This window comes from Lynx rufus, unplaced genomic scaffold (genome assembly GCF_022079265.1).
Source record: "Lynx rufus isolate CCGP_SWC_20201006 ecotype Redwood Valley unplaced genomic scaffold, mLynRuf1.p SCAF_3, whole genome shotgun sequence".
Lineage (NCBI taxonomy): Eukaryota > Metazoa > Chordata > Mammalia > Carnivora > Felidae > Lynx > Lynx rufus.
The window spans coordinates 89,111,507-89,139,088 of NW_025814845.1; the positions used below are offsets into that span (position 1 = coordinate 89,111,507).

General features: G+C 38.2%; 2 protein-coding genes across 6 annotated transcripts; both read left to right on the plus strand.

The window, feature by feature from the left end:
* The first annotated feature begins 64 nt into the window (after nt 1-64).
* On the plus strand, nt 65-8,697 carry GAR1 (GAR1 ribonucleoprotein). 5 transcript variants are annotated; one of them, XM_047091891.1, is made up of 7 exons: nt 65-135; nt 814-1,020; nt 2,468-2,622; nt 3,052-3,111; nt 6,406-6,544; nt 7,998-8,063; nt 8,397-8,697. In XM_047091891.1, exons 2-7 carry the CDS (start codon nt 825-827, stop codon nt 8,408-8,410), a joined length of 630 nt encoding a protein of 209 aa, XP_046947847.1. In that variant the 5' UTR covers nt 65-135; nt 814-824; the 3' UTR covers nt 8,411-8,697. The 5 variants fall into 5 exon arrangements, with proteins under 5 accessions (XP_046947847.1, XP_046947845.1, XP_046947843.1 ...); XM_047091889.1 differs by lacking the exon at nt 65-135 and adding an exon at nt 191-461; XM_047091887.1 differs by lacking the exon at nt 65-135 and adding an exon at nt 191-451.
* Nucleotides 8,698-10,710: 2,013 nt separating this feature from the next.
* Nucleotides 10,711-27,439, plus strand: RRH (retinal pigment epithelium-derived rhodopsin homolog). The gene is made up of 7 exons (XM_047091595.1): nt 10,711-11,244; nt 17,221-17,411; nt 19,076-19,175; nt 19,908-20,061; nt 20,946-21,114; nt 25,705-25,883; nt 27,314-27,439. Exons 1-7 carry the CDS (start codon nt 11,139-11,141, stop codon nt 27,426-27,428), a joined length of 1,014 nt encoding a protein of 337 aa, XP_046947551.1. The 5' UTR covers nt 10,711-11,138; the 3' UTR covers nt 27,429-27,439.
* Nucleotides 27,440-27,582: the final 143 nt, after the last annotated feature.

Here is a 27,582-nt window from a genome sequence, read left to right on the forward strand (position 1 = left end):
CCATTTTGCAGCCTGAGAAGCAAGGGTTCACGGCGAGTCCACAGCCACCTCTAACCGCCGGACCCCCGGGAGAGGGAGCGGATCACCAACGCCAACCGTCTCCCAGGGCAACATCGAGGCGGCACTTCCGGCAAGGTCTGGATTCAAAGGACGCCACCATTATACGTCATTTCCTCTGCTCCTCAGTAGGAAAGTGGACCTGCATGCAGTAAGCTAGTGGTTGAGGTTAGACAGTATTGCGGCTCCTCCATCGCTGAAGGCTGTTGTGGAAAGGTGACAGCGGCGCGGGTTCCGCCGGTGACTGGCGTTTTTGTAAACCCGTTCGAGTTTCTTGTCGTTCCCCCCCTACGTCCCCACGTTGTGCTGGTACGGTGGCCGAGGAGGCTGGTGTACGACGGAAGTAGTGGACGGGTGGGTGTGCGCGGCGGGGCCAGAGGTGCACGTGGCGTGGGTGAGTTGAGGTAGGGAGCGGGAGGAGCGGAGAATGGCTGGACGCGGAGCCCAGGTGCGGGAGGGAGGGATGAGTGAAGGGATTGCGGCGTGAACACCTTGCTGCTCGCTGGGGGCGGAGGTGCTAAGAGTGGGCGACGAGGCTGGTGAGTGGTCGGTCCGCGCGCGTAAGGCTATGGGGAGGTAACATTCCTCACCCTTCGGGTTGTCACTGGCGGCTTGGCGGTGGGTGAGGTGGGAAGGTTGCTATTCTTATTATTGTCCGCCTCTATGGTCTGACCGTGGCTCAGAGGGGCTAGAGGGGTTACTTGGTGTACCCTGAGGCCACAGTGACCAAAAGGTACGCACTGTTTTTCTCACCAGGTATAGTAAGCATGTCTTTTCGAGGCGGAGGTCGTGGAGGCTTTAATCGAGGTGGGGGCTTCAATCGCGGCGGCAGCAACAACCACTTCCGAGGTGGAGGCGGTAATTTCAGAGGTGGTGGTGGCGGCAGAGGAGGATTTGGACGAGGAGGTGGCCGCGGAGGCTTTAACAAAGGCCAAGACCAAGGACCTCCGGAACACGTAGTTTGTATGTCGGTTTCAAAGCTTACCCTACTTGGGGGCGGAAGTTGTGGGTTTAATTTTGGGAATGACGTGCTGAAAGATAGCTCTAGCAGCTCTCATACGGAAGTTAGTGCTTGGTTGGGGAGTGGGGTGTGGAAGTGCTGTAAAGTGAGTTATAATAGTGCTGTAGAATGTTAAGGGGGGATCAAGAGAGCAAAAGAGCACTTATAATGTATCATGGAGGTGGAACTTGAGCTTGAGCTGAAAGGAAGTTATTAAATAGGTAATATTGTGTGCTTACTCCTGTTTTCCCCATTTTACAGATAAGAAAACTGTGATTAAGAGTTAAGTTTGTCTGCTAGAGTCGTGGTAATAAGTGATCAGTATGTGATATGTTTGAGAGACAAAGCCAAGTTTTCTGACTCCAAAGCCCGTGCTCTCAATTACTATGCATAAATAAGAGGAGTGAGAAAAAAATTGCTCGGAAGGGAGACTACAGGGGGGGAAAGCAAGATAAAGGACCTAATTAGAGTAATTTCGGATTAATTATCAATGAGGTGGGATGGAAGTTATGGAAAGTGAGATAGAGATTTGACAGTAGAAGCCTACATCAAAGAGGAGAAAGGATGAAGAGTATCTAATATAAAGATGAGGTTGGATCAGTGTACAAAATGGTTTGTAGAGGGTAATGGCTAGAGTCACAGGTCCTAGCACACAAGGTATTGCAACAGTCCATGCATGATGAACTGTGACCATGGTGGAAGTGAGAAAAAAAAAAAAAAGGAACAGTTTGATGGGAGAGATTTCAATGGAAACATTCAGTAGAACTTGGCTAGTACTGGGAATAAAAGATTCCAGGTTTTAAGCTTGGATGATAGGGATGAAGAGTTGGTTTTGCAGGATGTGATGAGTGTTTTAGTTTGGGGTGACAGTCAGTTAGAAATAAAGGTAGTTCTTTTGAGATTCCACACTTCCTTGAAAAAGAGTGAAGCATCATTGGTGAAGAGGTGGTAGTGAGAAGTTATAAAAGGGGAGGGGGAAAAAAAGAACAAAGACTAATTTACAGTTAGGGACTGGGGAGAAGAAAAGAGACAGCAGAATGTAAGTATAGTGCTTAGTAATGATAGTTATTATAATAAAACATCTGTTCGGGGTTATTTGGTCTTACTGTACTAAGTACTTGACATTTATCATTGTACTTACTCCTCACGGTACGATATATTAAATGTTGGTACTGTTATTAGCCCCTTACTAAAGATGAGGACACTGACGCAGAGATGTAAGAGTCTTACCCCAGGCCACAAAGCTAATATGTTGTGCAGTTAGGGCTTTTTTCTTTTTTTTTTTTTCTTGCCTCCGAGGAGAACAGATAAAGTGAAATCCCAGGTACCCAAAAGAAAGCTTCCAGATAATGTTGGGTCAATATCATTTGAGACTGTTTTATATTTTAACATTTTTTTGTCCTATTTCAGTATTAGGAGAGTTCCTGCATCCCTGTGAAGATGACATAGTTTGTAAATGTACTACAGACGAAAATAAGGTGCCTTATTTCAATGCTCCAGTTTATTTAGAGAACAAAGAACAAATTGGTAAAGTGGATGAAATATTTGGACAACTTAGAGATTTTGTATCCTTTTTGATTAGAAGGCCCAATGATCTTTTTGAAGGGTTACCATTTGCTTTTTCTGGAGCTAAGTATTGATTTAATTAAACTTCTTGCTTCATTAAATTGGACAGAGTATTGCTAAGATTGGACCATAAAGGAGAATCAAGAGAGGAGAATGTATCTCCATATATTAAAAAGAAAGGCTCTATAAGAGTGACTTCCTTTTTGGAAGGTTTTAGAAATGATTGTCATTTGGATAAGTGCTACAGGATTAAGGTACTTTGCCTTGAGTGTGGAATTAGAAGTTTTAGAAACAAAAACTTATTTCCTTTTGGAAACTCATTTCTTTGTCTACATATTGCCATATATTCTAAACTTGTTATTAAAATTACATATGAATTCAGAAGGTTACCTTCTTTGATCTTAATTGTTCCTTAATATAACTAATAGTATTTTTCTGTTAAATTGTCAGAAAATATGAAGGCATCTTCCTTTAAAAAACTGCAGAAGGTGAGTCAAGCTTATAACTAGGATCGGTGGTTTTATAAGTGAATGACCTTCCTTAGGACAGTGCTACATAGAGCCCTTGAGACTCCCCCAGTATATCGTAAATTGAGATGTTCTGTATTTTAGACGTTGAACTTACTGATCTTTAGAAGTAATTTATTTAAGGGGCGCCTGGGCGGCTCAGTGAGTTAAGTGTCTGACTCTTGATTTCGGCTCAGGTCACGGTCTCAGGTGCGTGAGTTCTGAGCCCTGCATCAGGCTCTGTGCTGATGGCGCCGATCCTACTTGGAGTTCTCTCTTTACCTCTCTCTGTGTCCCTGCTCCTGCTCTCTCGCACATGTGTTCTCTCAAAATAAATAAACTTAAAAAAATGTAATTAATACAGGCTTTCAGAAATTATTCTTATATTAGCAAATTTTATAACTGCTGGCGTACGTTTGTTAGTTTATGTAAAGCTCTTTTATTGGACATCTTAGAGGACCAGACATTCTAAGTTAAAACATTAAATTATGAAACATTAGAAGTCAGATATTAAATGATTTCACAAATAATTTCAATAACATTTTGATACATGCTGTGAAGGAGAAATACATATTACTATGCAAATGCTAGCATTGGGACCAAATTTAGTATGTTGGCTTTCTGAGGAAGTGAACTAGAAGCTGAGACCTGCAAGTTGACTAGGGGTGATTACCAAACCTAGTTGCTCATTAGAATATGTGGGGGAGCTTTTAAGGTCACGTATTTCTTGGTTCCACTCTTAGAAATTTGAGCTAGTAAGTCTTAGTTAGGGACCAGGATTCAACTGTAAAAAGGAAAGCTCCTGGACAGTTTTGATGTAGTTAAGATAATTTTGATGTAGTTTGGAACCACTGCTAGTCAAAGAGGAGGAGAAAGCACATTACAAGTAGAGAAAACAGTAAGTGCAAGTCTCTAAGACAGTAAGCCAATTTAAGGATCTGAAAAAGGCAAAAGTATAGCTTGGGCATAGAACATTTATGAGCGACTAGAGGTAAGCAGTGGCTGGGTTACTTAATGCCTTCAGGTTATGGGAAAGAGTTTAGACATTAGGTTAATTTTGTTTTTAAATATTAGGATGAATATGATTAAGTTTATACTTAAAAAGACCACTGGCAAAATAAAAGAGTACCCTGGAAAGCGGTTAGTACTGTATGTGAAGGGGCCAAGTCAGAGACTGCTGCATTAGTCCCAGAAGAGGTAACATTTTGGATTAGGGTAGTAGTGACAGTAGAAATGGAGAAGAGTGAATGGATTTATGAGAGATAGAGGAAGTAGCCATCCATAGATCTTGGTAATTGATCAGTTGAAGTTAAAAAATGTCACTACTCTGGAACACTTGGGGGTCTCAGTCATTTGAGCATCCAACTCTTGATGTTGGCTCAGGTCATGATCCCAGAGTTGTGGGATCAAGCCCCACATTGGGGTCTGCGCTGAGAATGGAGCCTGCTTTGGATTCTCTCCCTCTCTGCCCCACCCTAGTGTGCACGTAAATAATTAAAAAAATATATCCCCACCTTTCGGATGTGTGATTTCAACATCTCTGTGGACAGTGTCACCACAGTACCAAAATAGGAAACACTGGAGAAGAAGGTAATAGGGGGAAGATGATGAATTCAGTTTTAGACATAATGAGTTTGAAGCACTTGTGAGATATTCACACAGGAGCTCGAAGGAAGAGTCTGGACTAGAGATGGAATTGGAAAGTTGTCATTGTAGAGACAGTATATGATACAGTCTGGGAAGAAAGAATGAGAAAAACAGCTTTGGGGTACCTCCTAAATTTATATGTCTCTTGGAGACTGAGAAGTCACACTAGGAAACATGGAGGACGCAAATCAGGAGAGTTTCATAAAAGAGGTTATCAACCAAAGTCAGGAGAACAGAATGTTTCCAATGGGAAGTGCTCAACTGTGGCAAAATGTTGCTTCCAAGTGTTCTTTGGATTTAGCAACAGGGAGGTCAAAAGGTTATGGCACCAGTGGAGTGGGCCCAGAACCCTGATACGAATAGGAGATGAGATGGGGACAGTGTTCTGTTGCTAGCATAGGGCTGCTACTGGCTGTAGAAACCTGACAAGTATCCCCGGGGAAATGAACTGATTCAGGTGGGCCTGACAGCCCTGCTTCTCATTTGGTGACCTGAAAAAAAGAATTTGCTTGTGATAGCCATTTAAATTTGATCTCTATGCCTGCCTTTTCTCACAGTATTATTTGAAGATTTAGTATTTAGTATTTTTTATCATCAGATGCTAAATTGGTACATTCTACCTCTCCCCATTTCTAGATCCACTGTTACGGTTGAGGCCCTCCTTTTCCAGCCTATGTTGTTATAATAATCTCTAGACTAGTGCCACCCAATTGAATTTTCTGTAGTGATGAAAACTCGAGCCTAGTACAACAGCCACTTGTAGCTATCATACCATTTATCATATCCATTTGTAGCTATCATAACCATTTGTAGCTATCATACACCTGAAATGTGGCTAATGTAACTCAGGAACTGAATTTTTAGTTGTTAATTAAATAGCCACATGCGGCTAGTGGCTGCTGTATCGGGCAGTGCAGAGCTAGGTACTATTTTTAATGAATGGGCTCTGAAGGAAAGAAGAATGATAAGGTAGTCTAAAGAGGGATTCAGACATCTTGTTATAAGTAATACATTTATCATTTTGAAATTCCTTATGCATGTTTTACATAAAATTGAGATATACCCCGTTATGTTTCATTACTGTGCAAAATAACCTCTTCCAAATAATGGATGGGTTTAGTTTATGCATATTCTCTATTACTTTGTATGTTCAGCAAATAGTTAACTGATTTGATCCTTTATTAAGGCCTTAAAATAGTGAGTGTGCCTGGGCTTTATTTTGAATTTTAATGTTAAGGTTTTAAAAGCTTTCATTTTTCTTAGGGCAAGTCTGTAGAGTGAAAATGTAGTTAATTTTTGGAAGACATCTGTTTCTAAAGAGAAATGAGATTGAATTGGTCTAGGTTTTTATTTCTGTACATGTAATGCTTATTGTGTGCAAAGTTGAAGTGCTTTTATACATTACTCTTTTGATCTTCACCAAGACTATGTGGGGTAGGCACTTGATTCTCTTCATTTGACAGGTCAGAAAACTACGGCACAAAGAAGTTACGTTTTTGCCCATGGCTACACAGTAGTTAATAGAGTTGGGATTTCAACCCAGGTTGTTTTGAGTCGTGTGTAGTTCTTACTGACTGTACTGTACTCCTTTCCAAATCATCACATTAATCGTTTCTGTTACACTTCCAGTTTTATATAGACCCATATAAACTGCTACCACTGCAGAGGTTTTTACCTCGGCCTCCCGGTGAGAAGGGACCTCCAAGAGGTGGTGGCAGGGGAGGTCGAGGAGGAGGAAGAGGCGGAGGTGGCAGAGGTGGCAGAGGTGGTAAGTTACTTGTGAGGGAAATTTCTAATGAGATTTCACAGCTGCAGCCAGTTCACACAGTACACTTTAATTTTGTATATAGGGAAACCTCCCTTATGTTTATTTTTTTAGATAAGCTAGTTTCAAATCTTGGCAGGTTGCCATAGTAATAATGCTTAGTTTCAATGACTTACTTTTCAAAAACCTAATAAAGTATAATTTTGAGAGATTTTATCTCTGTGGGGTTATTCGTGTTTTGTTGAACATTTTATAGAGTATAAGATTATCTTGACTGAATTTTAGTTTTTTAATTAATATCACTGGGTGTTGAATTTATGCTGAGAGCTTGTCGTATTCTTTTCACACGCATGTGTGTTCCTGTAATATTCAGCAGAGCCTTATAGGCTAGGTGATAGCCTTATTTTGGATGAGGAAATGAGAGGCTAACAAAAGTTAATTTGCCCTAATTGAGCCGTTGGCAGTCCCAGAAATAAAACCCCTATCTTCTGATGTTATGTCAAAGACTTAACCAATAAATTCATTGCTTGGATTTCAGCATTTTGATATATGTATTTCCCAAAACTTTTGTAACATTCATCATTATGAGGGTTAGATGATGAACAGGGCTGGGGATAAGGTGGGGTGCAGCACTGAGTAGGACTAGATCTGGGAGTAGTGGTGTGGTGGGTGGGTGACAGGATGATGGCAAAGTAGGCTTTAGGAAGGGGAGCTGAAAATTAGTTGGACATCTTCTGTTACTGAATCAGAAAGTAGAGAGAATTCTGTTTTCACCTTTGCCTTTCTTAATTTAATTATTTCACTCTAAACGTCCTTTTTTTTCGGTCCAGATAGCTAGGAGGTTATCTGTTTAAGAAATCTGAAAATACGTCTTTCTTAAATATTTTTGAGAATCTAATAAGCTCCTCTTTATTCCCATTCTGTATTCAATCTCATATGTAACATTGAAAAAACTGACTCATCTGTCTTAAAACTTCTATATTTTTATACCATTATTTTAGAAATGTTGGTTTTTCCTTTTCTTACGATTCATCATTCTTTACAAAGTTAGCAACCAAAAGAAGTAAAAATGGAGACTCAAACAGGAGGCCAAATATGTGTTGGATACTTCAAAAGTTTAAATTTTCTATTCAATCTGTGAGCATCAGTGCTGCTCCATATGCAGCTGAATTAACTTTAAATATTGTATTTATTATAGTATCCCCAGAGTGAAACCATTCCTGTCTGCTACCTTTTGTTCTTAGGATAAAAAGCCTTTGTTCAAACAAAAAAGTAATTAATGTGAGCAAAAGTTGAGGTATTCCTACATTTAACAGCAGGGCTAAATAGGACTTTAAAGAAACCAGCTTTTGTAATTCATTAAAACAGAATACTTGCTTAGAAAGTTGTAATCTAGGGTGTTAGGCTGATGGGAGTAGGATAGGGTACGGTAATTTAAAATTTCCTCTGTTTTTAGGTGGTTTCAGAGGAGGAAGAGGAGGTGGAGGTTTCAGAGGAGGAAGAGGAGGTGGAGGTTTCAGAGGTGAGTGTGAAGAAAAGTCTTTGAATCTCTGAATTTCTGAAATTGATATTATCTCCCCTTTAAAGTTTCTGTTCAGTTTTATTTGTTTCCCCAGTATATAGAACACTATGGTGTTCTTGGCTGTAGCCTATCATATAGCTTTATTTTATGTCACTTTCTTGCTTTTCCCTTTGAAGGGAAAATAAAATGTAATATGAATGATAGTTAAATTTGGTAAATCGGTTGGCTAAACAGTATAAGAACTAATGCTGAGTTGAAACTTGACATTTGGAATATAGTCCTATTAAAATTCATTTTTCTGTAGACTTAATACTTTCATTTTCTGTTAACCAGGAAGAGGACATTAAGTGTAACATTAACAGAGAAACTTCCTGCATGATATACTTCTATGGATAAGAAACTTGTTTCCTGAGCAAGTTTTGAAGAACTGGTCCTCTTACAACAGTGGAACTGAAATGTCAACACCATGCAAAAATGAGTGCAGCAGAATAAGCAGTTTTGCTCTAAAAGAGTATGAGCAAGTATTTTCATGTTTTGTACAATGCTTGGAACTCTGGGTGCTTAATAAATGGACAGTTTTCATTTGAAGCATACTTGTAATTTTTAAAATAAAGTGTTTTATTTCTTTAAGTTATATAGACCTGTGTTTATTAAACCAGAGCTAATTTTGAAGTTAAAAGGAACAAGTAAGCTTAGACCCAGTGGATTTCAGATAGAAAAATGATTTGTTTACATATATAACTGATCTTCAAAAATTTTTTTTAACATTTATTTATTTTTGAGAGGCAGAGAGAGACCGAGCACAAGTGGGGGAGGGGCAGAGAGAGAAGGAGACACAGAATCTGAAGCAGGCTCCAGGCTCTGAGCTGTCAGCACAGAGCCCGATGCGGGGCTCGAACTCACAAACCATGAGATCATGACCTGAGCTGAAGTTGGACACTTAACTCACTGAGCCACTCAGGTGCCCTGTATATAGCTAATCTTTAAAACAGTAGGTGAGTAGAACAGTACTTTAACATTATTTATAATTAACACCTCTTTTCAAAATCTTTGCCTTTTGTATATGAGAACATTAGCACCCTTTATTGCATTTCACTTTTGTACATAAGTGATACATAAGAGTTCTAAGCCTCATCCCAGTATAGCTTCTCTGCATCAGTCATGAAGCATGAAAAAGTAGTTTGTACTTACCACACTCAAACTATAAAGCTTTTATCTACAGCAGATAAATTCGGAATTGTTTTTTCTTCAGTTCTTACAAATGAAATTTAAATGGATGCCAAAACTAGGTATAATCCCTTATAGAAAAGAAAATGAATATGAACCTATGAACCAAAGAAAGCTCAATTTGTTTTATTCTGCATACTGAATGCAAAAAACAAGCAACCCAAAGCCAACCCTTAAAACCCAATAACCCAGAGTTTTTTTTTAAAAAGGAGAATTCCTGGGGCGCCTGGGTGGCGCAGTCGGTTAAGCGTCCGACTTCAGCCAGGTCACGATCTCGCGGTCCGTGAGTTCGAGCCCCGCGTCAGGCTCTGGGCTGATGGCTCAGAGCCTGGAACCTGTTTCCGATTCTGTGTCTCCCTCTCTCTCTGCCCCTCCCCCGTTCATGCTCTCTCTCTGTCCCAAAAATAAATAAACGTTGAAAAAAAAAATTAAAAAAAAAAATAAAAAGGAGAATTCCTCTTATGTGTTAATTGCTTTACGGTCATTTGAAAATATTTTGATCTTGGAATACTGACGAGATTCACTCAGTATGGATAACTCTTTGGAGCATTAGTTTACATTTATAAAAATTGAGTACGGGTACCTGTAAGATCTGGGACAGATCAACTGCCCTTCATTTTCTACATAGCTGGGAGAATTAAGGCAAAGGATTATGTTGGGTCCTTTCCTGCTGTGCCATTCCAAGTTATAAAATTAAATTCAGTGGGTAAATATAGCCCTCTAGTGGTTCTATTATATGCTTACACTGTTAACTTTGGTGCATCTAGCATTTCTCTGAAGTTACTGATTTAAAAGAAATATTGCAAAGAATCAAATTTTAGTAATACTACATGACAGAAAGAGTATGGGGAGGGGGGAAGTGGTAGGAATGTTTTATTGTAACAATTTTCATGCTAGATTATAACCCATTTCTGTAACCTACTTTTTGGGTTGTTAACAAGAGTCCAAAATACTAGAATTGTCCTGTATTTCTTAAGATGAATGACTGAATCCAGATACTTTGCTGATATATTCTGTGACTTTTATTATTAGATAATTACTTGTGCATACCAAAGCATAGGGTAAATTAAGTGAGGTGGATTGTAAAATAAACTATATCAATGCTATGAAATATAAGCTATTAATAGGTTAGACTTAGGTTTATTGAGCTGGAATTTATGATCTGGCTTTAGGGGAAAATATGTTACAGAATGATTTTATATATGCATATCTACCCCTTTTTGCTTAAAAGAAAAAAAAGTGGGAGAAACCTCAAATCCTAGTATGAATATATATTAGAGAAGATGTACACCAAAAAATATTACTACTACCTTTAGGGGAGTGAGATTTGGAAGGATGGAGGGAGACTACTTCTTTATGTCTGATTATTCAAATGGTTCTGGAAAAAGAAACTGAAATGGAAAAACTCGAATAGCTCAACAGAAAGTAGGGTCCTTAACCTGAATAGTTTTAGGTGACCAAAGCTGGTTCTTAATTTCAGGACTGATTTCCAGCAGCAATCAGTTAAGTCAGCTCCCACACTGATTTTTGAGTATGTTCATTGTTTGAATGGGATGTGTGCACTTGATAATCTCCTTAGATACTAAGCTGATGCCCAAATTGTTTAAAATGCGTGGTGCTTGTTATTTCTCTGTATTTTGCTAATAAGCTTTTGCCTTGTTCTGGGAATTAAAATCCTTTCACTAGCCCAATTAAATTTGTTAAGGGAGGGCCTCTATGAAAAGGCCCTTCTCTGAGGTCTTTGAGTGGAAATGATTGGTTCTGAAAATTCTTCTTCATCGACTCTTAAAACATTTTATAATCATTGAACGCTCATTATGAAGGCTGTCTCAACTTCTTCCCTCCAAAATGCTAAGGAATAACTTAGACAACAGTTCAGACTCTAAAAATGAAGATGGCTCGGTCTTTTCACAGACTGAACACAATATTGTTGCAGCTTACTTGATCACAGCAGGTATGGATGTTTACTCCATTAACTGTTATTTTTCTTTCAAATGGGTGAAGAAAAACAGTTTTTCAGCATTAAGTCAGTAGAAAAAAGTATGGGATCAGAGATGTTTCAAGTCCTTTATCTTTTCTGAGTTGGGGTGCTCATGTGGGCAATAGGGATGATACTACTTGCCCCGTTTCCTGGCTGTAGAGTGAGAGAACATGGATGGAAGGATAAATGAAGGCATTGTTAAGGGTGGTTAACGCCATAAGTTATTTTGAATCCTGATAAATAATGTGACAGTGGTGAAGTGCGGTTGAGAAAAGTTTTCTATAAAATGAATAATTTTTTAATAATCATCCGTACATTTGGTTATTACATTGTTAAATTAAGGCTTTATTGGGGAAGAGTGTGTACCATGGCAAAAAAGTATTTTTAGGTCATTTACTATTCTCACACATCCTCTGTGTCGTCTTGTCTTTGGTGGTGGAATCTAATTAAGATCCTGGAAATCTAATTAAGGTCCTGGAAAGAAAATGAAAGTTGTAAAAAAAGAGAGCAGACTGTATTGTTGTTGAAGACAAGGTGGAAATTCAGCTCATTCCCAGAATGCTGTATTGGAAAACTCTTGCACTTTGGATTTCATCCTTTAGTATCTATGCAACAGTGAGCAAATTCCCTCAGCTTTGTGTTCTTCCATTTTCTTATCTGAAAACAGGTTAAGAATAAGATACTTGTCATGATTGTTGTGAAGAGTAAAACTGAGTGACTTAAATGACACATACAGTAGATGTTGGACACATGTGTTTCTTTCTCCTCACACGCACACAGTCACTGATGTATATTGGATTAAGATAAAGGTGTTTACTGAAAAAGAGGGATGGGGGAATGACAACAGAAGTTGTCTCATCTTTTTTAGGTAGAGGTTGAATTGTATAAATTTTATACTAAGCAGTAACTTCATTTTCAACTCTATGCTCAGTAATGAGTTTTAGAAGTAACTGTACCTTGGGTTGTTATCATTTTTTGTATTGACATTTGAAAATGTTCGAATATATTCAAAAGTGGAGTGAAAAGTATAACAAATCCTATGGTACTCAGTTTATTCTTTATAATTGCTTAGTTCCCCTATAATTCACAATTACTTTAGTGTTAGAAATTATGGTTCCTCAGATAATTTTTGTAAATTTTAGTACTATGCTAGCTTGTTCATTTGAATACCTCTGTATGATAAGTACTGACTGGACAAGTTCTAGTTTCTTTTTGATTTTTTTTTTTTTGTGGTTGAAACAATATGAGAAAACAATATGCTAATTAAAGAGAAAATCGTCACAATTACATAGAAATACTTGGTATACAAACCTTTGGTTTAGTTAGTTTTTTGTAGATGATCAAGAAAAGCTATCTTTTTTGATCTGTTTACAAACAATAGCATACAAAGACAATTTCTTGTTAAGAAATTGTTCTCTCTGGTTCTTGTGCTCATAGCAGTAACAATAATAGCAATCTTACTACAACTACAAAGATGACCACCACTACTAACTACCGTTACTGTTATTTGAATTTTTGCACTATTCTAAATAATTACTCATATAGAATAATTCATCCTTATACTAAGTCAGTCAGTGACTTAGTTTTATCTTCCCTGTTTATACAGACAAAGTGTTTAAGTAACTTGCCCAACACACAAATCTACTAAGTAGCTACACCAGGATTTGAAGTCAGACATTTTGGTTCTAGAGCCCTCACATCTAACTTCAAAAGTCATTGTTTTTTTAATTTTAAAAGTTTTAATTTTTAAAATTCATTTATTTATTTTGAGAGAGAGGAAGAGCACACGTGGGAGCTGAGGAGGGACAGAGAGAGGGAGAGAGAGAATCCCAAACAGGCTCCGGGCTGTCAGTGCAGAGCCCAATGCAGGGCTTGAACCCACAAACCGTGAGATCATGACCTGAGCTGAAATCAAGTATTGGACAATTAACTGATTGAGCCACCGAGGTGCCCCCAAGGGTCAGTTTTATTAAGGAATACGATGAGTATGTGTTATTTGGTTGTGGTTTTCGGATAAACTGAAGGGAGCATATCTAACCTCTTCATGCTTCTGTTGAAAGATTTATTGTTCTTTAGGTCCCCTAATTTAATAAAACCTACTCATCTTTCCAAACCCAAACCAAAAAAGCTATGAGAATAAAGCATTTATTTCATTTGTTATTTTTACCAAGAACTTATTTAGATTTTTTGTTTTTAATTTTTTCTTTTTAAAAAAAAATTATTTTGGGGCGCCTGGGTGGCGCAGTCGGTTAAGCGTCCGACTTCAGCCAGGTCACGATCTCACGGTCCGTGAGTTCGAGCCCCTCGTCAGGCTCTGGGCTGATGGCTCGGAGCCTGGAGCCTGTTTCCGATTCTGTGTCTCCCTCTCTCTCTGCCCCTCCCCCGTTCATGCTCTGTCTCTCTCTGTCCCAAAAATAAATAAACGTTGAAAAAAAAAATTTTTTTTTTAAAAATTATTTTGAGAGAAAGTGCACATGGATGGGGGGGGCAGAGAGAGAACAGGTGAGAGAGAATCCCAAGTAGGCTCCATGCTGTCAGTGCAGAGCCCAACACAGGGCTTGAACCCACAAACCATGAGATCACAACCTGAGCTGAAATCAAGAGTTGGATGCACAACCGACTCAGCCACCCAGGTTCTTTCGTTTTTAATTTTCAATTTAATATTTCCCTTATAAACTTTTATCAACTTGAGCACTGTCTCTTAATCCAGGTAAGGCTGGGAGGCAAGAGGGCATGGTAAATTAAAGATGTGAAATAAATTCATTATGAATGAATTGTAAAGTGAAGGGCAAGAGATACTAGGCTGCAGAGGAGGTTGTGTATCAGGTAATGAAGAATCACCTAAGTCATAAGGGTGATGAGTCATTGAATAATGTGATTCCACTTGCATTTTAGAAATGTGCTATGTATTAGTAGCTAAGAGTCCACATAGGAGCCCCTGTGTGATTAAGATTAAAAAGGATCCTGAGGAGGGACAAGTGGCAATGGGGATAGAAAGAAATAGACACACTCAAGAGCCAAAAGTTAGAATTGATGGTTGGGTGTGGCAATTGAAGGAGAAGGAGAGGGGATATCAAAGATGACAAGGTTTCTGTTTGGGGCTCCTGGTTAGATGGTGAAGCTATTCACCAAGATAGGAAAACACCTGGGGAGGAATAGGTTTGAGGCAGGAGGAGAAAAGTCTCTGGGTTCAGTTTGAGAGATGTCCAGTAAAAAGCTGGACACGTGGGTTTGAATTTTATGAGATTGATCTGGAAAGGATCAGCATATAGACTTGGATATGTATGAAATCACTCAAGATTATGTACTGAATGTGAAAAGAAAGGGTCTGGTACAGAAACTTGGACAATGCACATATTTAATAAGAGAGATGGAGAAATAAAGGCCAGGTATAGATTAAGTAAGATCTACCAAAGAGATTGAAAGAAAGCCACAGAAGCCAAGGGGGAATTAATGTAGACTGAAATATTAAATGATCTATTATTATCTACTCCTTAGAAAATATCCGCAGTTTGAGAAATAGAGCAGAGAGCTTGAGATAGCTGCTGAGCAAATAAAGGGCCAACTTGTTTACCGCATATCCCCCATTATATCTAAGACCTCCCCAGAATAGTTAACTCTATTCTGGCTTTGTACTTGGTAGGCAACAACTTACTGTACTATGTTTTATCTGAACTTTTAAAACATCAAATTTATAATTAGTTTAGAAAGATTCTTCGATTCATTACTTTTTGCAGTATTTCTTGTATGCATGCTATAATACTTGATGCAAAAAATAGAGCCAAAGAGCAGGCCCTTGGCTGGCTCATTGGGCACAGCATGTTGCCTTTGATCTCAGGGTTGTGAGTTCCAGCTCCACGTTGGGTGTAGAGATAACTTAAAAATAAAATCTTAAGGGGTGCATTGGGTGGCTTAGTTGGTTAAGCGTCCAACTTCGGCTCAGGTCATGATCTTGCAGTTCGTGGGTTCAAGCCCCACGGTGGGCTCTGTGCTGACAGCTCGGAGCCCAGAACCTGCTGCAAATTCTGTCTCCTTCTCCCTCTGCCCCTCCGCCGCTTGCACTCTGTCTCTCTCAAAAATAAACAAACAAAATTTTTTTAAATCTTAATAAAAATAGAGCCAAAGAATCATCAAATTTGCTATCACTATGCCTTACTTATGCTTTGCAGGAATAATAGAAATGGAACAATATGAATTTTAGTTGTGGTCTGTTTATTAAATAAATCTATATGCCACATACTCATAGAACACAGGAGTCGTTAGGAGCCTGAAATCTAGATGGGAAGACTAGGAATATATAAACGTTAAAGAATATATCAATCACATAAGATTAATAATATATAATCTAAGCAAGCACTTTGGGAATTTAGAGAAGAGAGTATACTGTGGGTAGGAGAAGGCCCTAGGGCAGAACTGGGCTTGAATAGAACTTTGAAGGATAGGTAGCATTTGATTGAATAGGTACAGGAAAAAAGTACGTTGTTCCAAGTGGAAGAAATTGGAGTCAAAATTTACAACAAGCCTTGTGTATTTGATAAATAACTAGAATGGAGGGCTTGTTTTGACAAGTGAGGAAATTTGCTTAAAGAAAGTGAAAACCAATTAAGGCAAAAACTGGAATATCAGGTTGGGACATGTGGGCTTTTATCCTACAGCCAGTGGAGAGTATTGAAAGTTCTGAGAAGAAACATTAATTCTATGTTGTAGCAAGCTTATTCTGCCCCAGCAAGGAAGGGAAAGAATGGGAATCTGGAAGCTTAGCGTGACAGGATGCTAAAAGGAAGTTTTGGATGAGGGTGCCAAGAAGTTCTTCCCCAGCTGATACTTTTGTGTGTTGGTGCTTGAAACCTTCCCTCATTAGAATTGCTGGGGACTGCGCACCAGTTGTACTCTTCATAGTGGTGAATACAACTCTGTATTGTTGCTTACCCCTCTTTTAGCCCCCAGGAATCTGGTAATGGCTCTAGCCTCTCTCAGCCAAAATCTACTTCCCCATCCCCACTGTTAGGACCTGGTATGACCCACATCTGGGATATTTACACATCCTTTGCAGCATGTAGGTTGTTAATTGGGCTAACATACATGTCTGGTCCACTCAACAATATTGCTTATTGTATATTAATACACGGCCATTCTGATTATGAAGTTCAGTCATCTATCTACCTGAGTCCAGCCTGTTCCAGGGCATTGACAACAATGAGTTTTGGGACCTGCAAGGCTAAGAATCAGATCCTAGTTTGTGGAAATTTGACTAGCGTGTTATCACCTGTGAAGCTTCTCAATGTACTTAAAAGCCAGCTTGACTTCCTTTTTGGATAGGCAAACCTTACAGTGTGCATTCTACAGATGTGTGTGGGTGAGTGTGTGTGTTGGATGAAGACCTTTGATTTGAACATGATGAATTTCAAGAAATATTGGAACAATCATCTGATCTTATACATGATAGATCCCTAATAAATGTTTAATGACAATGAGTTGAAGGAAAAGGGATATGGAACTGGAGCATGGGTCAGGGCTGGAACGAGACAGAAGAGCTGTTAGGACAGAATCATAGTTGAGGCTCGAGAAAGGAAACTTGAGAGAGAGAAAGCTTCAGGCCTCAGGAAGGAGGAGGAGGAAGTTAGACTGCCAAAAGAGATAGTATGGTCATACATATATCTTAAAAATCAGCAGGGGTGGTATTATGAAAGATAAAGGAGCAATTTCAAGGGGAGAGTGATTAACCAGCCTTCAGTGCTATTTATGCAATTGGTAAATTCTTTGTTATTTTATTATTTCTATTGCACAAAAGGCTGTGAAGATATTACAGTTTTAAGAACAGTTGAAGCTCCACAAATGAATGAATTAAAATGGATTTGCTATTTGAAGGGGCTTAAATATTTAATTTTGATACTACTTTTAAATACTCAAATTAAAAAAAGTGATTTTTTTTTTTGTATGTGTTCTCAGGTATGATAAGTATTCTCAGCAACGTAATAGTTCTGGGTATCTTCATTAAGTACAAGGAACTTCGGACTCCCACAAATGCAATTATCATTAACTTGGCTGTTACTGACATAGGGGTCAGTAGCATTGGATATCCCATGTCTGCAGCTTCAGATCTGTATGGAAGTTGGAAATTTGGATATGCAGGATGTCAGGTATTGGAGATCCTTTGGAATGAAAGGAAAATAAAATAGATTAAAGAGATGTAAATTTAAATGTCTAAAAAAATTCCCACAGGTTTCAATCAAATAAGATCACATAGGATAATAGATAAAGCGCTCTTACTGAAAAGAACTTCAGGAGTGACTGGGAAATATATTCTTTAATAAGAGAAATGACCTTGGTAGCAATTATTATGTTTTCGAAATTTCCCCAACACAAAGGAAAAAACAAAAAAATTAGCATTCAGCTAGAGAAGAAAAGTAAAAATTTGCATATTCAAAAAGAAATATCCTATTTTCATTTGAAACAATAAAATATTTAATGACAATATCGTAATATCTAAGTAATACAGTTAAGCTATCAGGTTTTTTCCCCTATGGAAAGTCCTCCAATGGAGTTGCTATTAATTATATCTACTATTAATTTCACTGGCAAGACAATATGTAAATATTAATTTGCATATCCTAGTAGTCAGACATGACTTTTGGCCTGATTTTTAAAATCAGTTTACTATTTTAAAAAGTTTACTATTTTAAAAATTATAAAATAGAGAATACAGTGTAATAGAGAATAATGAATACTCATGTGTGTACCACCTAGTTTTGTCAGATCTTAAGGTTTTGCAATATGTGCTTCAGGTTGTTTTGCTTTTTAAAGATATAAAACTTGAAAAATACTGTTGAAGGCCATTGAGCACCATATCCAATCATATTTCCTTCTTTCCCATGAATGTTTTTCTATCTTAGTACATATTTAGGTGTGCATAAACTAAACTGCATGGATATTTTAAATTCTGTATAAATGATGTATTGTTTGTGTTATACAATCTTCATGTTTTTGAGGTTTATCCATGTTGTTGGATGTACTCAATTTAACTGCTACATGATATTCCATTTTATGAACATACCCGAATGTACTTATTTTTCTGTTATTGAGTATTTATCCCCCATGTTCTTCTTTCACCAACAAGGCTTCAATGAACATTCTTATTCATGTCTCCTACAATATGTGAGAGTTTCTTTAAATATATTTCTCAGGAGAGGGTTGTAGAGAATATTCATCTTCAACTGCACTAGATGTGCCCAAATTGCTCTCCAAAATGGGTATGCCAATTAGGAGAACTTCTATGATTCCACATTCTCCCTAATGCTTGGGACTGTCAGACTTCTAATTTTTTTTTCATCATTTTTATGTGTCTAAATGGTATCTTACAATTTGCACTTCTTTGAATACATATTGTGGTTTACATCTTATGTCATAAATATTCAGATTCCCTCTTGTGTGAATCACTCATTTTTCTGTTTGTCTTTTCCCCTTGTTGAATTGTCTACCTTGTAAACACTAGTATTTTGTTGGTTATATGCATTGTACCTAATTTATAGTTTGTTTTTTACTCTGTTAATAGAATATGTTGTATAGAAGTATTACTTTAAGTCTTAAAATTTTAAGTTTATTTTAATTAGTGAAGTCCTAAAGCACTTTCCATAAATGCCTTTAATAAGCCAGTTACAATATGACAATGGAAAATGTATTTTAAAATTATTAAAATAAAAAACATTCAATGTATCTAAAATATATTCTAACACTGGAATAAAAATGTAAATATCTCTTGGGAGGGCATGTAGAATAGTGGGTTCTTTCCGATTTTGATTTTTAGATTTATGCTGGGTTGAATATCTTTTTTGGAATGGCAAGTATTGGATTACTCACTGTTGTGGCTATGGATCGATACCTGACCATCTGCAGTCCTAACTCAGGTATAGCACTTCTCTCAACTTTCTCAACGGAAGGTACTTCCTGCCTAAGTACCACTTAACACACATTTACTTTAAAACATAAATGTAAAAAAAAAAACCCATATATATACACACACACACATGTATGTATATATACATATACATATACATATACATATACATATACATATACATGTTATATATGTGTGTGTGTTTGTGTATGTATACATATACACACATGCATATATATGTGTGTGTGTGTGTGTGTGTGTGTGTGTGTGTGTGTGTAATGAGTTGTAATCATGATCAGTCTTATTTGTCTGAGAATCCTTGTTCAAAAGTTTCCATGATTTCCTATTATAATTAGAATAAAATCCAAATTTCATAGCACAGCCTCCAAGGGTCTGTGTGGTCTGGCCCCTGGCTATCTTTCCAGCTTTGGCTAGGGCCTCTCACTTTGGAGTACTGGACAAGGCCTTTCCCACTTGGGGATCTTTGTAAATGCTGTTTCCCTAGGCCTGGAAAGTGTTTCTCCCTGCTTGTCCTCTGGCTGACCCTTTTTATCATTCAGGTTTTGGCTTAAATGCCATTTTCTTTTCTGAATATAAATTCACATAGATAGGCCTCTGAATGAATTAAAGTGTTTTGCAAAGAATCTACTTGACAACAAATTTGAATAGTTCGTAAAAACAAAGTGGAGGTATGAATTCATCACTGGCAAATGATGCTAATATTTCATCTGTTTGTTAATAGGAAGAAGAATGACCACCAACACTTACATCAGCATGATTCTGGGGGCCTGGCTCAATGGTCTCTTTTGGGCTTTGATGCCTATCATAGGGTGGGCTAGTTATGCCCCAGATCCTACTGGGGCTACTTGTACCATAAACTGGAGGAAAAATGATGCGTAAGAGACACATTTACACTTTATAATCAAATACTTCTAATGTAGACATTTTCTCACCATTTCAAATTTAAGGTCAGGTCAAATGTTTTCCAATCAGAGTGTGGCAAAGGGCTTCCTTGGTGGTGACATGTGAATCCAGCATTGAATTACTCTTGTTTGCAAGTAAAGGCCATCCAGCTCCCTTGTTCCCCTTACCCTTTTACATCCTCTCCCGTGGTACCAAAGTGGGCACAGAAGCACCCTTTCGGTATTTGTAACTCAGAGATAGAATCCAAAAGGGAAAAGGGAGTGTTAGTATCACTAGACAGCATGCAGCTCCGCGGGAAGCCCAGGCTGAGTCCCTACTATCTTTTCAAGATGGTCTGGTGATAAAGCTGAAATTACACAGCAAAAGCAGTCACTGTAAGGATTCACTTGTTTGTTAGTTTTGCTTCTCTGTATTTACCAGGAAAAAGAGGGTAACTTCGTTTATTAAAGAAAACGAAAGACTACTCAGAAAAACAAGTAGAAAATTTCTGAATCTAAATTTAAGATTTTTCTGTAAAGGGGCAATAGTAAATATTTTTATGCTTTACAGACAAGACTGTCTCTGTTATAATTGTTCAAGCCTGCCTGTGAAAGCAGCCATAGATAGTATATAAATGAATGTAGTTCCAATAACACTTAATTTACAAAGACGGATGACAAGGCTGGGTGTGGCCTGTAGGCTACACTTTGCCAACTCCTAGTCTAAAGGAATTAGTTAAATATCCTTCCTAAGCTATTTAATAGTACAGTGACTGTTTAACAGTGCTAGTATTATTTTTAATATTGTCCTATTTCCTTTGCCCTATTTAGCACTTTAAACAAGTAGTGATTTAATGATTCTGTTTTCTTGTTTTCAGATCTTTTGTTTCTTTCACGATGACAGTTATTGCGATAAATTTTATTGTACCCTTGACAGTGATGTTTTACTGTTATTACCATGTCACTCAAACCATTAAATGTCATGATACTAGTAACTGCACTGGATACCTCAACAGAGATTGGTCAAATCAGGTAGATGTGACAAAGGTAAGATTAAAATCCTTAAAATGTTTTTGCAATGGAGCTTTTACACATATGTGGTCTATATTATAATCACCTCTCCCCAACACCTGATTCTTATTCCCTGGCTCTTTTTCTTGTTTGCCTTCATATTTCTTTCTTTCTTTTAATGTTTATTCATTTTTTGAGAGAGACAGAGAGAGACAGAGAGAGGCAGAGCGCGAGTGGTGGAGGGGCAGAGAGAGGGACACAGAGAATCCAAAGCAGGCTCCAGGCTCTGAGCTGTCAGCACAGAGCCCCATGTGGGGTTTCGAACCCATGAACCATTTGATCATGACCTGAGCTGAAGTCAGATGCTTAACCGACTGAGCCCCCAGGCGCCCCTGCCTCCATATTTCTAAATGATGTGTTTATCTGCTGTTTTGGATATTTTTATTTGCTATTACTCTTGATTTCCCACTATGGACAATGAGAATTTAGCTCTCTTATATCATCTTTCCCACTCCTCTACCCCAACCTTTTTTTCCTCATCTTGTCAGTATAATGTTAATATTTGGTTACATTATTTTACATTATCCTAACTACCTAAATTTTGTTTAGTGCAGACCTCTGTAAGGTTCTGTGATTTGTATTTTTTTAAACAAATTTTTTTTCTTTTGGGGTTAATAATTCATTCCTTTCTTTCTTCCTCCCTCCTCCTCTCTGTCCCCTCTTCTTCTCCCCATCTGTCCTACCCTCCCCACCACCATAGTTATGGTTACTGTTCTGTATACTTATTGCCAATTCATCTCTTAACTCCCTACCAGAGGTGCCAATCTCCTCTCAATATTTTCAAATGCATCAGAGACTAATTGACTTTATCCTTTTTTTTTTTGGAACAGTCCCTCCTGGCACTTCCAAGTGTCCCGCTCTATACTGGCCCTTCTCTAAGAACAACTGCCAGCATCCTCAGATCTCTTTATCACCAACTGGGAATGCCTTTGGCCTCTTTCCTGGGTTGAATCACCTGTTTTCTGGCTTGCGTATCTTCCTTTTTCTTGGTTACTCTCTCATTTGGTGGAACACATTCTCAAGTAGATTTCTGAGATTAGAGGGAGGTATATTTTTTAAAGATTTTGTTGCCTGAAAAATGTCTTAATTCTATGATTATATTTGACTGTTTGCCTTGTATGGAATTTTAAGTAGAAAACGATTTTCAAAGAGTTTTGAAAGCATTGCCCTATAGCTTCCCAGCGTCCGGTGTTGCTATTACGAAGGCTGACAGCATGCTTGTGACAGTCCCTTTGTAGTGATCTATGCATTCTCTCTGGAAGCTTGCAGGATCATTTCTGTGTCTCCAATTTTCTGGAATTTCATGCAGATGTGCCTTGATGGGGCTCTTTATTCACCATGTGCTGGGTACTTGGTGAGTTCTTTCAATATGAAGACTCAGGTCCTCCCCTTCTGGGAGACTTCTTGTATTATTTCTCTGGCGATTTCCTCTCTCTGTTTTGTTTTTCCTGTTCTCTTTTTCTGGAAGTCCTTTTTTTTTTTTTTAATATTAAATTTCCTGGATTTACCTTCCAATTTTCTTAAATTTTCTCTCCTATGTTGTCTCTGTCTTGGGCTTTGTTTCCGTTTGTTTCTTTCTGAGAGATTTCCTCAACCATGTCTATGTCTGGGGTTGGGTGAGAAAAATGAGGCTCAAGACTTGGGTGCAAAATTTAATCAGGCACCACGAAACTCAGTAATCCCCCCCCCCAACACACAAAGTAGTTAATGTATTTTTATTATTTTTTTAATGCTTATTTATTTTTGAGACAGAGACACACAGTGAGTGTGGGGGAGGTGTACAGAGGGAGACACGGAATCCCAAGCAAGCTCCAGGCTCCAAGCTGTCAGCACAGAGCCTGACACGGGGCTCGAACTCACCAACCGTGAGATCGTGACCTGAGCCGAAGTCCGATGCTTAACTGACTGAGCCACCCAGGTGCTCCAGTTAATGTAGCATTTTTAAAAAAAAATCAAAATTAATGTCAGAAACTCACTGAACAAAATATAAAATTTTAAATAAAGATAGGATCTCACCCTGCCCTTGCATGACTCACCTCAGTACCCCAATCCTGGCTAATCACATTGTTCAACTTTTCTATTGCATTTTAAAAATTCTCCTCTTTCTTTTATAGATAGGGCATAGGAGAAAGCCCATTTTTACAGATAAAAAGAATTAGTTTACACCCTCTACTCCTTTTCAATAGCCCCCTCTTCTTGGTTTATGGATATGTATCTTCTCTCATTTCTGTTCATCACATATTTTTTGTTTCCCCTGAATTTCTGCATCATTTTTTGGTATCTTTTTAAAAAAAAGAATTATCATTGAAGTATAGTTGGCATACAATGTTATATTAGTTTCAGGTGTACAACATAGTGATTCAATGATTCTCTACATGATACAATGTTCACCACAATAATTGTAGTTACTATCTGTCACCATTTAATGTCATTATAATATTATTGACTATGTTCCCTATGCAGTACTTTCACCTCTATGACTTATTTTATAACTGGAAGTTTGTACCTCTTAATTCTCCTCACCTATTTTACTCATCCCCTATGTTCCTCCCCTCTGGCAACCACGCTTTCCATATTGATGAGTCTATTTCTGTCTGTCTGTTTGTTCATTTGGTTTTGTTTCTTAGATTCCACATATAGGTGGAATCATATGGTATTTGTCTTTCTCTGTCTGACTTATTTCTTTTTTTTTTTTTTTCAACGTTTATTTTATTTTTGGGACAGAGAGAGACAGAGCATGAACGGGGGAGGGGCAGAGAGAGAGGGAGACACAGAATCGGAAACAGGCTCCAGGCTCCGAGCCATCAGCTCAGAGCCCGACGCGGGGCTCGAACCCACGGACCGCGAGATCGTGACCTGGCTGAAGTCGGACGCTTAACCGACTGCGCCACCCAGGCGCCCCTCTGTCTGACTTATTTCACTTAGCATAATATAATACCCTCTGGGTCCATCTATGTTGCAAATGGCAAAGTTTCATTCTTTCTATGGGTAAGTGATATTCCATTGTGGGGGGTGTGTGTGTGTGTGTGTGTGTGTGTGTGTGTTTATGTACATATATATGTATATAATTTATATATATACATTAGATAGATACACACACACACACACACACACACACACCATTTTTGTCTCTGCCTGTCAGTTTGTTTCCTCAATATCTGGTGGTCAGCGACTGTCTCCTGCATATTTAAAAGTGATACACTAAAAAGCTGATTGTGAGCTCTGGACATGCTCCTCCCTGGGATGTTTCCTTGGGGGGAATTTCTGACACTCTGTATCTCCAGGTATTTTCTTCTGGGCTGGTCAGTTCCCAAGGAGATTCTTTCATGTTCCTTAGTGGGAAGCACAAGTCTGTTTCCCAGATTCTCATGGCTCAGAGCAGGGAGGGGACAGACAGCATGCAGCACCCCTCTTTCTTACAGTGCTCCAGCTCTCTGCTAAGCCCAAGATCCTATAGTTTCCTACCTCTTAGACTGAAGCTCTGGGATTCTTCTGGGGAGAGGATGGGGCAGTTGCATGGTGGAATGGTAAGGGGATTCAGAAGTTTGTCTGTTTTTGCAGATTTCAATGAGTTCTGCTATTTTAAGTTCCATGTGCTGCCCTACATTCAGAGCTAGCTGTTACCTCCAAATCCAGGGACTTTCTGAAGTTCTGCGTAATGGATTAGTCTCTATTTCATGTTCCCTCACTGATGGTACTTTTAAAAGTTTTTTAAATTTATTTTTAAATTATTCTTGTGTCTGATAAATAATTTGCTGCTTGCCCAATGGTTATTCAGTTTTAATTTTTACAAGGCTATTGTATAATCTGTGATTCTCAGGCCTTAAGGGTTTAGATCTTTTTAAACCTCTTTCTATCATTTTAGTGGACAATCAATAAGGAACAATGTAAAAATTATATTTTTTTATATAAAGGAGATGCAAGGGAGCTGCGTTACAAAACTATCTGCACTGTACATCTATGTGGAGCTTCCGTATTACAATACAGTGAACTCAATATTGGACTTTGGTCTTTTCAAGATTGAACTTAGAAAGTGAGAAGGTTAGTTTTTAGATTAGCAAATAATGAGAGTGAGAGGAAAAAGCACAATGCCAGCAGTCCATAGCACAATTACTAGAAATGGGTTAAGAGTGGGTTTTCATGTGCCTTTCATCAAAGCCAGCTTTTGTATTCTTCCTTTCCCAGATAAAGAGGACATCCTTTACATCTGTATAACATTCTACTCATTTAACAAGTTCTTGTTATCATAGAGGACTTCAGGCACATAAGCAAAGTACGATGAGGTTTGGAAAAATTCAGTTTTTGGGGTGCCTGGGTGGCTCAGCCAGTTTAGCATCCGACTTCAGCTCAGGTCACGATCTGACAGTTCGTGAGTTTGAACCCCACATCAGGTTCTGTGCTGATGGCTTGGAGCCTTGAGCCTGTTTCAGATTCTCTGTCTTCTTTCTCTCTCCCTCTCTCTCTGCCCCTTTCCTGTTCTCTCTCTCTCAAAAATAAACATTAAAAAATTTAAAAAATTTCAATATTTTAGATATTGGGTTTGCCAAATATTGATTTATTTTACAGATGTCTGTGATAATGATATTTATGTTTCTGGTGGCATGGTCCCCTTATTCCATCGTGTGCTTATGGGCTTCTTTTGGTGACCCAAAGAAGATCCCTCCCTCAATGGCCATCATAGCTCCACTATTTGCAAAATCTTCTACATTCTACAATCCCTGTATTTATGTGGTTGCTAATAAAAAGTAAGTAATGTCTAAAATGCTTTAAAAAAAACAGATATAGAAAGAATGTTAAAAAAAATTTAGGGGGGTTGGAGAGTGACAGAAATTCACTTCAAACTAGTGTAAAAATTATTTGGCTCATGCAACTGGAGAAGCATCTAGGCCCTTAAATGCCTAGAGCTCCAGTTCTGTGAGAGCCTCTTCCCACATGGAGGTGAGATGATCACAGCAACACAAGACCCAAGTTCTACCATCTAAGCTTTTCCAAACTCGAGTTTCATCTCAGACAGCTCCCTGATCGAAAAGCTGCTGGAAAGTTGTTAGTGGGCTCAGCTTAGTTCTCGTGGTTACCCCACCCAAAATACACGGAATTGATTTTCCAAAGAAAAGAGTGGTTCTATTACCAGAAAAGGGACAAGGTGAAGAAGACAACGTTGAACTCCGTAAGTGGGTAGCATAGTTGTGTATTAGAACAGAAGACATTCAGATGCAAGAGAAAAACCCGGTGCTAAAATAAAAGGACTTCAGGGGTGGGTAGTCATTCAGGATAATAAAGAATCCCCCACTCTCCCTTCTCCCCCCTTGTTGGGACTCAGCAATATTTCCTCTGTGAAGCTTAGATTATTTTATTTCCTGTTACTGCAGAAAGGTGGAATAACTAATTTATTGTCCTTAAATATTTGATAAGAAAAATCTCAGTAGAGGTCAGGTAATTTGATCCTGGAATGCCAGCGATGCTTCTATTAAACTTACATTATTTAGGCACATGTTTGGTAGAGCAGCTTTAGCTACAGGAATACAGGGAAACATAAAAACTTTTAAGAGCAAACAGACCACATAAGAATAACGAACACATTTTTATTTATTTTGAGAGAAAGGGTGCACATGCATGCATAAGTTAGCAGGGGAAAGTCAGAGAAAGAATCTCAAGTAGGCTTCTCGCTGTCAGCGTTGAGCCTGATGCAGGGCTTTATTTCACGAACTGTGAGATCACGACTTGAGCTGAAATCAAGAGTCAGAGGTTTAACCGACTGAGCCACCCAGGCGCCCCAAGAACACATTTTAAATTCAGAGCCTATTGGTAGTTCTTTTGGAAAGATTAGTCATTTTCAAGCTCCCCTTAATTTCAACTGGCCTTTGTTAAGAAGAACAAATGCATGAAACACACATCCTTGGTTCAAGTAAACTGTAATTGACATTAGAAGTGTCATCTTAAACAGGCATAATTATTGATTTGTATTAAATGCCTTCAATATTTATAATCAGTGGTGTAAAACTGGTCTTTAACTGTACCATATACCTTATACATTTATGAATGCTTTTAAAGTTGGAGGCAGAAATTTATTTGGAGATGTCAATTAGCAATAGAGGCATCTTAGCCATATTTGAAAATGCTTTAATAGTTCCAAATCATTATAGGATAATGCCAGATTTCCCCTTTTTTACTGTAGATTTCGGAAGGCGATGTTTGCCATGTTCAAATGTGAGAATCACCAACCTATGCCCGTGACAAGTATTTTACCAATGGATGTATCTCAAAACCCACTGACTTCTGGAAGAAAGTGAAATAAGAGGAAAAGCACACAGTATCAAAAATTTTTTATTTACTTTTTTCTCCAATGGTTTAGTTTTATTTTAAATATGATCGTGTTTAGATCAGATACATAGATTATTGTCCTATTAGACCCTAAATGCCTCAAGTGTTTCTCCTATTTCTTCT

Excerpts from the sequence above, each read along its gene's own strand:
- GAR1 (XM_047091891.1), top strand. The coding sequence starts at position 825 with ATGTCTTTTCGAGGCGGAGGTCGTGGAGGCTTTAATCGAGGTGGGGGC. Across the intron at positions 2,623-3,051 it reads TTGGACAACTTAGAGATTTT|TATTTTTCTGTTAAATTGTC; the intron begins GTATCCTTTTTG and ends TATAACTAATAG. Across the intron at positions 3,112-6,405 it reads CCTTTAAAAAACTGCAGAAG|TTTTATATAGACCCATATAA; the intron begins GTGAGTCAAGCT and ends TTACACTTCCAG.
- RRH (XM_047091595.1), top strand. The coding sequence starts at position 11,139 with ATGCTAAGGAATAACTTAGACAACAGTTCAGACTCTAAAAATGAAGAT. Across the intron at positions 17,412-19,075 it reads TTGGATATGCAGGATGTCAG|ATTTATGCTGGGTTGAATAT; the intron begins GTATTGGAGATC and ends TTTGATTTTTAG. Across the intron at positions 25,884-27,313 it reads TATGTGGTTGCTAATAAAAA|ATTTCGGAAGGCGATGTTTG; the intron begins GTAAGTAATGTC and ends TTTTTACTGTAG.